The 15,034-nt window shown below is 45.4% G+C and overlaps 1 protein-coding gene across 1 annotated transcript in view; it reads right to left on the reverse strand.

The window, feature by feature from the left end:
- NPHP4 (nephrocystin 4) overlaps positions 1-15,034 on the reverse strand; it is a 105,777-nt gene that overhangs the window by 17,097 nt on the left and 73,646 nt on the right. The window contains exons 18-20 of the mRNA XM_055002010.1: positions 13,496-13,656; positions 11,986-12,166; positions 6,355-6,483 (exon numbers count right to left, since the gene is read on the reverse strand). Coding sequence (XP_054857985.1) covers positions 6,355-6,483; positions 11,986-12,166; positions 13,496-13,656 — 471 coding nt within the window. The remainder of the gene's footprint in view (positions 1-6,354; positions 6,484-11,985; positions 12,167-13,495; positions 13,657-15,034) is intronic.

The following is a 15,034-nucleotide window of genomic DNA, read 5'->3' on the forward strand; positions in this document are numbered from 1 at the left end:
CAGTCTCTGGCAGTTAGATCTCCAAGTCCCTCACAGCAAGTAGGCAGGTGCATTGGTTGAAGAAACTTTATTTAGAGATCTATTCAGTTCAGGTATGCACTCATAGGTAGAAGTTGGCAGAAGTGATCATTCAAACAATAGGACTGCTAATTATAGGGGATGTTTTCCCACCCACTGGCCCATTTGCATTCTGGTGCGAAAACCCAAAAAGTTACATGGGAACAAAGTAGTTTAGTCTAGACAAAATACAGAGTGGAATCATTCCCTCATGTGAAAAGATACATTTCAGTACACAGCTGCAGCTTCAGCCAAAGACCACTCAGAAGTGAAAGTGCATATTTCTTAGAGATAACAAAGAGGCCACTTGTTCCTCTAGAAATTAGTATTAGCAGTCTAGACACCCTCAGGTGACTTATATAAAATGCATAAGATACAGTATTTAACTTTGACATTATACCAGTATGAGTTTAAGAGATGCAGTGTAAGATGCAGAACACAATAATGGCACGGATGCTTATATCACTCTCAGTATAAAATGCAGAATATAACAATGCAGAACACAACAATGGCATATAACACAACAATGGCATGGATGCTGGCATACATGACAGTCTCTCTTGGACTGCATGTGGATGAACTGCCTTCACGCATCTGTGGTGTGTAGGTGAATCAGTTCTCCTGCATTGTCCCAGGGCAAGTGGTAACAGGAGACGGCCTATCTCTGACAGACGAGCCTCACATCTAGGAAGGCATCAGCCCCCTATTCCCCACTGCCACTTCACAGGCCAACAGGGGAAAAATGGGTGGGGGAGCCAGTTTGGTATAGTGGTTAAGAGCAGCAGGACTCTAATCTGGAGAGCCAGGTTTGATTCCCCACTCCTCCGCTTGAAGCCAGCTGGGTGACCTTGGGTCAGTCACAGCCCTTTCGGAGCTCTCTCAGCCCCACCCACCTCACAGGGTGTTTTGTTGTAGGGATTATAATTACATACTTTGTAAACCGCTCTGAATGGGTGTTAAGTTGCCTTGAAGGGTGGTATATAAATCGAATGTTGTTGTTGTTATTCGCTTCTGGCACAAAACCGGAAGTGACATCATCGTGTTGGCCCAGCTCAAACACATCCCTTCCAGTGCAAAACCTCCATTGTTGGCATAACACCAAGATTGTCCCAGCCTCCCACGCCAAAATGCTCCCAACACGGTGCCAGCTATAGCCGGCAATCCTACTCCTGTCTGTTTTCCTCTTCTGTTCTAACTCTGACGTAATTTCTTCGGAGGACTGGATACAAAGGAGGTTTCTCCCCATTTACTAAGGCACTACTCCTTTGTATCTCTGGGGCCAGTGGATTGTAGGATAATTTTCTCCCACTGGGTCATTCTGTCTCCTGGGAGCTGTTTGGACAAGTTGTTCCCTGTCAATCTCTCTTTTTCCTCAGCTCATGTGTTTCAGGGAGGCAAAAAGAACAGAAGATTTCCAGCCAGAGACCTGGGCTAAAAACATTGTCTCCTAAGCTTTCTAGCCTCCCTCAAAAGGCAAAAAGAAAAATGAGATATACAAAGGCAGCCTATGGAGGTCAAATCTGTCAGGGCATCTACGGAAGAGAGGGGGCCAAGGTACACTTGATCTATCATGCGCATCACTTGAAAATCACTGCAAAAAATCCATTTCAGTGCAATTTTTGTTAGCAACAATGGTATTTCCCATTTCCTTAATATGAAAAAGATAGGCTTTTTCTTCCAGGCAATAAGGATTTTAAAAAAATACTATTAAGACCATAGCTACCTCTGCCCTTTCAAATTCCATTAGACTTCAAACGAAAAGGTTCTGGGTTTGGTTTTCTAGACCACGTTAATGAATTAGCTGCACGCTATTCTGCTGAAGTGGGTGAGTATTAAGTTATTAATTTGCTGTGTTATCTATTCGGATTTATTTCATTGGGGGAACAATTTTTTTTCATACACCAGTCAGCTACATTTGATCATTTTTTCACATTCAAAGTGTTCTTTTCTTCTCTCTGGGGTAGAAAATAATTTTGTAAAAGTAAAATAAAATGCAACGAGAGAACAAAAAGGTCACAAAGGCAGGACTGGCCCAGCACATTTTAGGCAGACAGTAATTAACATGGAGCACAGTTGACCTGGAAGTCCTCCGGCGCGAGCACTGTGGAAGGGTGTGAAAATGGGGCAAGAGCCAGGGGCATGTGAAGGCACTGAGAGAGGGGATACAGTCCTAGCAGGAACACAGAACCCAGAGACACAGGCAACCCGCCATGCAGACAAGATGCTCCCTCTCAGGAAACTCCCACACTTCTACGGCTTTTGCCACCCTTACAGTGCAATCCTAAGAAGAGGTACTCCAGTCTAAGCCCATAGATTTCACTATTAAAGTACCAGAGGAGTTAGTTGCAAAATATTAGCACCTTTAAGACTAACCATCTTCATTGTAGCATAAGCTTTCGAGAGCCACAGTTCTCTTTGTCAGATGATGAAGAGAGCTGTGGTTCTCAAAAGCTTATGCTACAATAAAGTTGGTTAGTCAAAGGTGCTACTGGACTCTTTATTGTTAAAATAGTAACTGGGTCTACTTGTGTCTTTATTGTATCATATCGTATCGTATCATATCGTATCGTATCGTATCGTATTTATAGTCTGCCTTTCTCACTGTGACTCAAGGCGGAATACAGCATTAGAAAACAAATGCAGATCAGTGGGGCACTTTCAATAAACCATACAATAAAACTGGGTTACAAAAGCAGAACAATAATAATAACATTTGATTTATATACCGCCCTTCAGGACAACTTAATGCCCACTCAGAGCAGTTTACAAAGTGTTATTATTACCCCACAACAATCACCCTGTGAGGTGGGTGGGGCTGAGAGAGCTCTGAGAAGCTGTGACTGATCCAGGGTCACCCAGCTGGCTTCGTGGAGGAGTGAGGAATCAAACCCGGCTCTCCAGATTAGAGTCCCGTGCTCTTAACCACTACACCAAACTGGCTCTCAATGAAATAAAAACTGTATACCCTATTTACCCAAAAGGAAGACAACCCTGATGTCGACCCTAATCTAAAATACAAGAGGTAAAGGAGATGACCCTAATGTAAGGTGTTCCCCCTCCTTTTAAAAGGTTATACACAAAAGATAATCCCCTGCTTTTCCTGATGGCGCTCCTAGGAAAAATCAAGTCTTCCTTTTGAGTAAATAGGGTGATCCCTCCAATGAACTATATAAAGGGGCCAGGGGAGACTGTCTCATGTTTTCAGACATTAAAACTGCAGCCCTCTCCCCTTCATAAAAATGCCCTTCTGAGCAGCTCACCAAATTTTTTACCAAAGCCTCAAATCAGAACACGACCAATTTGAATGGGCTACTTAGGGTCTGCTGGAGAAAGGTGGCGTTCAATCAATCAATCAATCAATCAATCAATCACTGGGAGCTGCTCCTTTCCAAGGGTCCAAACTGCACATCTTCCTGCAACCCTGTTTCAGTGGTCGGGAGCTATTAGCCAATTGATTTGTAGCCAGACAATTGTACCTGTTTTCTGCTTTTAACCTTGACGTCAGGTTTGCTGTGTGATCATTCTGGCTAACCTGCTAGCTCTGGACCCATAAGCTGTCAGGGCTTTGGGATCATCTCACGGTAGACAGTCGCTCTTCTATAGGACTTATTTTTAAACAGGAGGTTGGAGTTGGGTCTGTGGGACGATTTCTGGGGTATTCAGCAAGATTCCCTTGGCAACTGCTCCGATTCTCTGAAATACTCACTCAGCGCTTCACATTCTTCCCCCACCCCCCAAAAAATCATCCAACATGGAATTCTACTTGCAGGTTGCTTATTAGTCTGACTGTGCAACTCTTTTTTAAAAACTTAAATTGGTAAATAAGTGCTATTTTCAGGTTAGCTGCCCTTAATTTGATTCTCAGCCACCTAACATTCTCCCAGTAATGGCAAATTGGCTTAGACAATTAACAAAAATGGCTCATACGTTAAATCCTGGAGTAATGTCTAGACAGGAAAAGAGGAACTTGCAGCCTGGAAATGGTGCTCAAAGGGAAGGGGAGAGGGCTCGAACTTCACAGCACTGAGGCTTGAACTAAGTTCCAAAAAGGATGTTACATTTGGCATATGTCCCCCCAACCCAACTCTGTTTGCACAGCCAAACGCTATAGTAGCAAACAAGGTTCTAAAGCACACCAGGGCCCAATTCAGCTCGAGACCAAAGCACAAGAGGGGGGGGGGAGCACTGCAGCCTTCCTTCCTGCACCATTTTCCCAAGCTGAAATGGCTGGGGAGGGGGCGCTATTTGCCCCACTGTGGAACTCAGTTTGCAAACCTTGTTGACTTTGTACTGTCCCTCTTAATTCTATTCCCTCCTGTCTGCTGACTGCCATTCTCCCAGAACTACCCTATCCTTCTCTTGCTTTGCAATCTTTCTTACCCCCTAAGCAACCATCCACATATCTCCAATTACTGTCATTTCAACCCTGTGCCTCCAGCTCCTAGGGAAAGTTGCTTACTCCCATGGTTGTCTCAGCTTCTCGCCCTCTGGACTCCACTGTTAACACCCATCCCTCGAATGACTGATGATCACACTGCCAATTCCCAAAGGCCTCTTCACCCTTCTCTGCTGTCTCTGAGACTCCTCCTCACACTATTCTGCCTGACTCACACCTGAGGTTTCCATGACGTCCAGTGCAATTCTAATCTGACACACCCTTCTGAGCCCATTAACTTGCTTAGGACATGTTTGCTTGCTTTTAGAACCCCTTCTACTTGGCTGATTGCTCATTGACTGTTTGGGGGAGGTGGGGGCCTGTCTCCAGGTTTCATTTGGGCAGTGCCCCCTACTGCTCCATTGAGCGGTCTTCTGTGCAGGCACACAGGGAAACTGCACATGCACAAGCCAGCCACAGACATTCCAAAGCTCCTAGAGGTGCAAGATGCTCACCTAGCCTTTTTGTGAACTTTCTTCCCACGCACGGCTATAAAAGGCAGGGCGAGCAGCACCTTCCCTCAGTTCTCTAAGCCACCAGTGAAGAAGGAAGGTAAGGGGGAAAACACATGGAAGGGAAGGAGGGAGGGATTACGCCTGCACAGAAGACCACTCGATGAACAACAGTTACAGGTAAGCACAACCCTGTTTTCATCATTGTTTCTTCTGTGCATCCCACATGGGAGATTAGTGATCTAAGCATCCCCAAGAGAGACCTTCCCCTTCCCTGCCCTTGAGCAATACTGAGTACATTTCCTGATGAGGTATGTGGCAAACAGATCTATAGTTGGATGACCCTGTTTTGCAAAACTAGCGCAGAGGAGGTCCCTGTGGACAGACCATTCATAGTTCTGAGTTTTGGACCAACTCAGGGCATCCGCTAGAACATTGACCTTGCCTGCTATGTGTATGGCAAAGAGACTGACTTGATGCTGAATAGCCCAATCCCATATTAGTGAGGACTCTTGGGCTAGGGCCAGGGAGGTTGTGCCCCTTGTCTAAGTAATGCATGGCAGTCATATTGTCCGTGCATATCTAAATGTTCTTGCCTTCTGTGAGGCGAACCGGAGCCTTCAGAGCATACTTTATTGCCCTGCGTTCGAGGAGGTTGATGTGCATAGATGATTCTTGAGGGGATGAGGCTCCGTTTACTTGGTTGGTCCCAGAACAAGCCCCTCCCCCCCCCGCCTTTCCCCATCCTGTCAGTGAGGCATCAGTATAGATCAAAATGTGAACCAGGAAGGAGCTGAAGGGTGTCCCCACCAAGAGGTTCTGTGTGTTGTTCCACCACTTTAGGGACCTGTGGATGAGTCTTGGGATAGAGAACTACTTGTCCAGGTTCTGACGGTGTGGGTAGAACACTTTGATGAACCCCTTCTGCAGGGGATGAAGGCTCACCCTGGCAAATGGAACTATCTGAGTCAGAGAGGCAATAAAAGCTAACACATTTGGTCTTTGAATTTGTTTTGCACTTTGGTGCCCATATTAAAGGACCTTGTTTAGAGTGAAGAGAAATTTCCTTCTCCTGTCTGGAGTGAGAAAGGCAAGGGTTTGGGAGGAGTCTAGAACTGCCCCCACAAATATCACCTTCTGCTGGAAACAAGGATGATTTTTCCAGATTGACCCTTAGGCCCAACCAATCAAGGATGGCAAAAACCAGAGATATGCGCTGGGACAGAGATTCTCTGGTCTGGCCTATTAGCAGCCAATCATCGAGATAGGGAACGAGAGGAGAAGTGGACCTTCTTTGGTCTTTCTCCAGCATCTTGCACCACCTACCCAACTCTGCTTCTGCCCATTTCCTGCACTAAAAGATATCAGCTACATTAACAATGCAAAAAAAAAAGAGAGAGATGAACTTACTGCTTTGAGCATTGATAGACAGCAAGCTGCCCCCGCGGAAGCCACCGATTCCATCATGTGAGGACACAATCTGGGAACGGGAAGGAGGCAAGAAACGTGATTTCCTCAGCCTCTGCTCACACAGGTGACCTAAAAAAAAGAAGCCAAGTTAGTGAATCAGGATGGATCCTGTCTGTTGGTCATGCTGCAGTGTGACCGTAAAGTGGCACAGAGTACAAAAATGTACACAGAGATGAGCACTTTCCTTATTCCCAAAGTTCCAGAGCTGAAAAACACCAGGCACCTTTTATAGCTGCTTACTCAATTCTTAAAATGTAGTACATGGAAAAGACGCTTCTGGAGTGGAAAAATTTTTTTAGTCCCCCCCGCCCCCCCTCTTCTTTTTTCTCAGATCTCTCAGAGCTTCAGGCCAGTTCCTTTTTGACAAGAAGAAACAGAACAAATAAGCCACAGCAAACAAAGTTTACCTTCCCTGGAGCAATGTTAATAATGAAGGTGACTCTGCAGACCGGGCTTGTCTTTCTGGCATGCAAGGTTATCAGGAAGAGCATGCAGGAAAACTCTGCAAAGGCATCAGAAAGGTCAGCACCCACATCACTAAAATCTCCCCTTGGAATGAGCCTCGCGTTCTTCCCTCCTCGCAAGCAATTGCCTTACCCTGTTTGGTAACTTTCTGACACCGGAGCAGAACTCAGCTGGCCTCCTTTGCCTTTCAGAAATAAACAGGGCTCATTTCGAGGGGGAACGTGCCGGAACACAGTTCCGGCAGTTCCCCAAAGAGGTCACATGTCAGGTGGCCCTGCCCACCTGACTCTCGGCCATTTGGGGCCCGTTTCGGCCTGGATTGGGGCCGAAATGGCCCAGATCGGGCCTCTTATGGGCGGTGGATCACTCTCCTGCTCAGCCGTGGCCCAATCCTGACCATTTTAGGCCCCTTTCTGGCCATTTTCAGCCCCTTTTTGCCATTTTGGGCCCAATTTCGGCCCTGAATGGTCAGGATTGGGTTCAAAACAGCCAGGATAGGTAATATCAGGGGGTGTGGCATATGCAAATCAGTTATGCTAATGACACACTTCTGGAGATGTCAAGGGGTGTGGCATATGTTAATGAGTTATGCTAATAAGTTATGCTAATGAGTTCCTCCAGCTCTTTTTCTACAAAATGACCCCTGTAAATAAACATCTTGACTTATAATAGTGGGGCTTATCCAGCCCTTTTTAAGAGGCTGCAGGTTTCTTTGATCTCCGCCTCAACCTGACAGCTCAGAACTCTGCCCAAACTAACTCTTTTTCAACACCCCCCTCCAATTAAACCCACACTCCCTTCCAGAAAAGAAAGATATCAAAAGAAACACCTTAAGGCTTGGGTTGGGGGGGGGGATTGCATAAGAGGGTCTTTGATTAGCAAACTGCAAGGAAGTCAAGTTCCCTCAGCAAAGATGTAAGATGTCATTTCTGCCTCTGTTTCTCGGATGTTGTAAATGAAGCTTGTATTATCAGGAAAGGTGGGCTTCTTCAAACAGATGTTTGGTTCCTTTTTCCCATCCGTATTTCTCTTTCCTTTGTAAATACCCTTCAAGGAACTTGGCAAAACATGCTTTCACATTCCTTGAAAACTTCTTGGTTGGTGTTCAATGAAGAACTTCCTCTGTTCACCTGCTTCTGTTCTAGGCCTGCAAATAGCTACTTGCCTGATCTCCAGTGGTAAAAATCACCTCTAGTTTAATGCAAAAAGAGATTTTTTTGTTAAGTAGAAGTGTAATGATTTCAAGAAATGAGTGCATGTGTCTTTAAATGCTTGGTTTGAGCTAGGTGAAGAGTGGGGGTGAAAGAGAGGAATGAGTGAGCGATATGATTGGTTGACTGAGATTGTGGGCGGAGTGAGTGCAGTTTAGACTGGCAGAGAGAAAAGTGTCAGTCAGAGGAAAGCAGGCTAGCTGTGTGCTGCCTGAGTATACTGGAGGATTTATGAGAGGAATAGAACCTGTGTGGAACCTGAACTGAGCATGTTTGTGAAAGGACACTCAGTCAGGGAAAGGGAGGCCAGCTGTGTGCTGCCTGAGCAGGTTTCATATTTCTGTGAATAGCAGTCAGAGGAAAGCAGGCTAGCTGTGTGCTGTCTGAGGAGTTTTAAGCATTTCTGTGAGAGAAATATTGAGTTAGAGAAAGAGGCTGACTGTGTGTGATGCCTTAGAAGAGATATGTGGGAATGAGAGTAAATGAAGTAACTTTAAGAACTAAGAACTACTTTTATGAAACCAATATGCTTCTTGAAAAATTAACATTTATTTTGTTTTGTTATATCCCAGAGTAGCTGTCATTGTTATATCCCATTCCTATCCTCAGGGCCACATAGAACCACGAAGGAGCCTGACGCTTAGGCACGTTACCAAAGGGAAAAATTAAATAAACTATCTTGGAATAATATATTCCTGGTGGCAGCAAACTACCCAGAGGGTGTAAGGGGAAGATTAAAGGCAAAATATACCCCAAAGAAAGTAAAGGTCATAACAAGTGTGTAGCTTTTTTAACACTTCCAGTCTATCAATGCGCCACAAATGCCTCATTTTGAACTAATGCCTTCTGTGTGCCAATATGCAAGACTATTGCACTGTGTATGTGTCTACTCATAAATCACCAAAGTTAGTCAGAAGACAGAGATTTGCCACATGACTCTGCAATGGACAGCAATCTACCCCAGGGTCACTGTTCCAGAAATGAAATGCAAGTGAAAAAGGAGGAAAAGATTTGTTAAGAGCAAAGGACAAGTAGCAGCAAGAATATCACAACCAAAAGGAGAGTAGTAAAGAACAGGTGACAAATGTTATTGATATTAGGAAAAACAGTCATGAAAAATTCATGAAGGAACCAATGGGAATAAGGACCAAAAAAAAGGACCAAAACTTTACGGGAAAAGGCTGATAAAAGGGAATAAAGTGGAACAAGTAAAATAAAATCAAAAAGAGTCCAGTAGCACCTTTAAGACTAACCAATTTTATTGTAGCATAAGCTTTCGAGAATCAAGTTCTCTTCGTCAGATGCATCTGACAAACAGAACTTGATTCTCGAAAGCTTATGCTACAATAAAATTGGTTAGTCTTAAAGGTGCTACTGGACTCTTTTTGATTTTGCTACTACAGACTAACACGGCTAACTCCTCTGGATCAAGTAAAATAAGATTGCTTCAAAGATAATAAAAATAGAGGGATAGAATAAAAACAAATACGAGGAACGAAGTCACAGGGATGGATATTTGTGCCAGAAAATGTTCAGCAGCTGGTTTTTGGAATAAAATATCACAAGAAGGGAAATGAGCAAGGTTAGCAGGGATGAAGAAAATGAAAAAAAAAAGGAAAGCACAAGTCTAAAAACAAGAGAAACACCAAACAGAATGCAGCAGAATCAGGAGACTCTGAAAAAAGAGGCGCAGAATTCGTGGGAAACAGACAAGCGGAGATTGGGGATGACAGATGCAGATCCAGAAAGTTAAGAAGAAAGAGAAACAGAATCTAAGATATTACAGTGATTAGCAAGAGGAAACGGCATGAGATCGTGATTTAGAAACAGCAGCATGATGAAATGGGAAGCTCTAAGATGTGATAAGGGATAAGGGAGGCATGAGCAGAAGCAAAATCGAAAAGAGTCCAGTAGCACCTTTAAGACTAACCAGCATAAGCATGTAGCATAAGCTTTCGAGAATCACAGCTCTCTTCGTCAGATGCGAAGCAGGGCAGAAGCAGGAGATGATGGGGCTGGAGCAACAGAATTCCAGAAGAAAGAGAAGATGCTAAGCAGAAGGATTCAGAAGGAGTCTTAAATCGCCAAGAGTAAGAGCAGGAAGAGAAGTGGAAGGGGCAGAAAAAGGGGACATTGGACCTCAAAGACAAGAAAGGATGAACAAGAGCCACGATGGTGGTAAACCACAGCGAACTCAATGGAGCAAAGATATGAACTTCCCAAACTAGAAAGAAAGTTAAAAGAAGGACCAGGACTGGAGAGATGACAATCAAATCTGTGCGTGACATCCCTCTGCCTGCTGTCACACCAAGCAAGGCAGAAGGTACGAGAAAAGGCTAATGTGCCATAAGGAAGAGCAGCAGGGGGAGCCGTCTCCACCAAGCTGGGTTTGCACGTTGGCAGGGCAAGAGAAAGAAGTAAATAATTCTGGCGGTGGCAAAGAATTATCAAGAGATGGAATCTGAATTAGGGCAATGAGAGGGACGTAGACGGGGGCTGGGGCCAAGAGCAACATTTCATCACAGTTCCTTTTGATTCCTGGAACAAAAAGGAAGAGACTGATTTGGCACTTGCAAAGAAGCCCAGCCGAGAGCAGTCTGTTGTGTGCTTGACCAAGCCAGTCAATTTGGTCTCCGCTCAGAAGACAGGTGCTGCCGCCCAACCGTCCAAACTCCAGACATCTTCATAAGAAATGGTGGTTTTTTTTAATGCAGCCTACAATGTTTTGGTATCAAAGAACATTTAGCTGCAGAATCAAAGAGGAGAGAGGCGCATGTACCCAATACCCGCACACAATCCTTTCCGTCAGCTCTTCGCCAGCAGACCATTTTTCATGCCTAGTCTAGTCTCTGAATCAAGTCAGGATTGATAATCTCAGCCTCATTTCCCCCTCCCCCCCCCCTTTGCCCCTCTGCTCCGCAAAAGAGCTTATCGTTCTCTTGCAGGCAAAGTATGAAATGTCAATTTATGATATGGTAGAATGGAAGCTAATCTTTCTTCTGAAGATAAGATTTATAAAGGGGGAAAAAAAGCAGGAGTCTCTCTGCCTTTTTACGGGGGAGTGAATTAAAGCTCCTGCTATGAAGCCAGCAACACTTGGCCTTTTAGGCGTCTGAATTCCTCTTCCCTCCAGGTATCGTTTTGCGTGGCTCCCCCCCCCATCTCTTACACACCCCTTGTGTTATTGTTCTGCTGGCACCTAATTGAGTGTCTCCATTTCCATATTGTCTCCTTCAAAGCCGCCGTGTATTGTCTGTTTGTAAACAAGACTAAGCAGAATTAATGACCTGTGTATTTCGATCTAGCTGCAACAAAGTGATTCTATTACCATCGTCAGGGGCTCAAGGGGAGGGGGGAAATAGTGCACTTTTATAATGCAATGAGGGAATAGCCCCTCCCGAGGAACTGAAAATGCTCTCTAAATGGTCCCACCATTGCTCTGCTGGTTGAGGCAGACAGCTATCAAGAGACATACTGAGTGCTGAACCATGTACTGGAAAGGGATGATGCACACCCTGATTTGGGGAGGGTCCCAAGAAAGTCTCACCTGGAAAGATCCAGCTGTAAGGGATCCCAGAGTTTAACCCAGGTTGGACGTTCCTGAGCTCACAAAAAAATAAAACCTGGGTCAGGGCTCCAAGCTGGACTCTAAGAACATCCACACAGCCTTCTAACTTGGAGTGATGCAATTGATGCTCCCAACTGGGAGGAGATACCTTGTCATCTAGTCTCCAGGCTTGATCAAAAGCAGTCAGGGTTGGATCGAGGCAGGTATCTGTTGTGCCCCTGGAGATTGTTGGAGCCTCTCCCTAAGAAGGCCTCTTCCCAGGATGCTAAAGAATCAGGGGGTCTTCATAAAACCAAATGCCAATAGCTGAACAGACAGGACTCTTACCTACATTAGCCATGCTCAAATGGAGCCGGCCTCTCACGACAGCATGGACTCCAATAGGCTTCACTCCTCCAGGCCTAAGAACCTCCCCACTCATCACTGGAGCATCCTGCTTGTATTCCATAGTGATGACTTCCAGGTCATGATGGACTTGCACTGCTGTCCGGCCCTGGCGGAGCAAGTGCTGTGAAACAAGGAAAAGCCATCCTGAGTCTGGGGAAGGGAGAGACATCTTCACAACTGCTAATTCAGGGTAGTGATGGGATACCAGATAGGAGAGGGTAGGCTCAAGAATCGACCAGCCCTCTTCAACTATTGGGAAGATGTCCTTAAATGCACTTGTGCTGGAACTTTACTACTGACAGCAGTGGAGCCACATGTGCCTCTTCTTCCTGTCTGGGCAGCATTTAATGACAGCAAGTGTCTGTGTCATCACATTTTGAGATTACCCACCTCGACAAATCGTTCTGATGAACTTCATATATTTGGGAGGAAGGATGCTTACAATGCAATGGCACGATGTTGCCGATTTTATGTTAGGGAATGTTACCACTGAAGAGGAGTAGATGAGGGCAGTTGCTTTCAGGGAAGCCACACATTGGCTGTAAAATACATGGTTGTAAAGGCTAAAACCATGTTTATGATTCTAGCCTTAATTCTGGGACAGAAGTCTCAATTATACTACAGGAGATGCTACGTGATATGTCAGAAAAGTTATCTACAGTGGACAGCCTTTCAAAGAGGATTATCAGCTGAAGGGCCATTGTTAATCTGCATAGAACCTGAACCTAATTAACACAGGAAAATGCCCAGTACTGCCTCCTTTGACTGGCAGCCAAAATCTTTGGTTAAGAGATTTTCCCAGCTGTGTTACCCTTTTAACTAGAGATGCCAGGGATTGAATTTGGGTGTTCCATTTAAAAAGCATGTGCTTGAGAATTATCTGCTGCTGGTACATATGTTGACTTTATCGTTACAAGGCAGGATAAAAGCCTGATGGCTACCTCTCCTTTGTGAGTGGCAAGGCCCTGCCCTGACCTCTCTGACAATGAAGAAGAGCATCTGGAACACTGCAACACTTGGGAGACGAGAACTGGCGATGGGTGCCATAATGGTAAGGGAAATGTAAGACTAATGTGGCTGGTGTTGGGGAGACCCCGATTAAGAGGGGCTGCTTGCTGTTGGTGCCTGCCCCCAACCCGAATCACTGCACTGGAGAGGGGGCAATGCCTGGCCTGCCTGCCCTTCCCTTTCTAGGGCCCGTTGTATTTCCCCCCCACAACGGGCTTTTACTAGTCAAATCTAATGACTGAATACGAACCCCATTGTCCCCACCCTGAAGAGGGAGTTGAAGTGACAAGACAGATAATCCATAGAAAGTGAATGCTATGGGACTTAAGTGCATGGCTAACCAGAAGATCTTCTCCAGACCTTCTTATACTCAATAACTGGCCCTGGGGCTCCTCCTTCCAAGAGTCACTTCCAACACAGTATTTAGGAACTGGGTGCCCACCTTTAGCTTCACGGCAGCCGAACCAACAAGAAGCAAGGAATCCCCGTCCCAGGCATCTATCTGCAGAGAATGCTCAGCGAGGTAACGAACAAACCACCGTTGCTCTCCTGGCTTTAGAGAACTAGGATCCACCAAGTATTTCAGCTGCAAACCTGGGGAACCTGAAAAGAAAGCAGGCAAGGTTACCACTGCCATTAAGCAAAGGATAGGCACTTGCCTTGAGGCACTTAAAACCACCTTGCTGATCTTTTCACTAACCCACCGGCCAACACAGGCCTGAGTGATTTACATGTGGCCAAAAAGATGAAAACAAAAGAAAGACCATCTAGCTTCCCCACCTGGTTTCCTGGAAGATATTATTACTCATCACAGGTGACTGGTTATTTACAGGCTTGGATTATTTGCGACATTTTGCCTGTGGGGGAAGCCAACAAAGGAAGAGGAGGAGAAAGGATGGAGGGGAGACACTTGCTGGTACTTGGGCTTTGATTCCATTGGTGATATGAACTATGAGGTGAAGATCTTGCGGCAGAAGCAGGTTTTAAGGAGAGATTTTAAGGAAGGCAGAAGAAATGTTTAAAAGACTAGAGTGACACAGCCTGAACTAGTAAAAATGGAAAGCCACCACCATGCCCATAGAGGGCAATGGCCAGAATAGTGCTGGTTTAGCCATGGCACTTCTGTAATAAAAGCCTTCTGTATTTTACACTGGAAATTAGAGGGAAAGCCAGTTCAATTTTATTCAGGAAGGACCAAGGACTGTAATGGGGTGTGACTCGAGGTACACCATGGAGGTGTTTTGGAAGGGTGTTCCAAGTGTAATGTGACGGGGAGGAAGAATGCTTGGAGTTATGGATGGACAAGGGTTGTAGAGGTGGATGAGCAAAGGCAGGGGTACAGTGGAAAACAGGGACAGAGAGAAAAAGTGGGACAAAACTCTGGAGGCAAGTTCAAGAAATTTGTACCAGATATGGAAAGGAGATGGAAAGCCATCTAGGGTGCTAAGGAGAGGTCTCATGTGGTCTGAAATTTGGGAGTAATGAATCACTTTAGCTGCAGAATTCTGGGCAGGGGTGAGGGGTAAGACAACAACTAGAGGTGCCGTGACTCAGTGGCAGAGCGGCTGCTTGGCATGCAGACGCTCCCAGGTTCAACCCCCAGCATCTCCAGTTAGAAGGAGCAGGCATTAGGTGATGCAAAAGGCTTCCTGCCTGAGACCCTGCATAGACAATACTGACCTTGATGGACCAAGGGTCTGATTCAGGGTAAGGCAACTTCAGGTGCAAACTTAAGGCACGAGAGCAGACAGTGGCCACAGTCAAAGCAGAAGATGACTATCACATGGAGTTGTTTTAGCTTAGGGGATGGAGCAAAATTACATAATTTGGCTCCTGTTTTGGGCAGCAGGGAGGAAAGGTACAGAAAGTAGAAAATTGAAGATGAAACAGCTGCTGGATAGGTATTGTCACAACCAATAGATATAGATCAAAAACAGGAAATGGGGCGGGGGATAAGCTGTTCATTTCCAGGGTAAGCCTC

This window comes from Eublepharis macularius, chromosome 17, assembly GCF_028583425.1.
Source record: "Eublepharis macularius isolate TG4126 chromosome 17, MPM_Emac_v1.0, whole genome shotgun sequence".
Classification (NCBI taxonomy): Eukaryota; Metazoa; Chordata; class Lepidosauria; order Squamata; family Eublepharidae; genus Eublepharis; species Eublepharis macularius.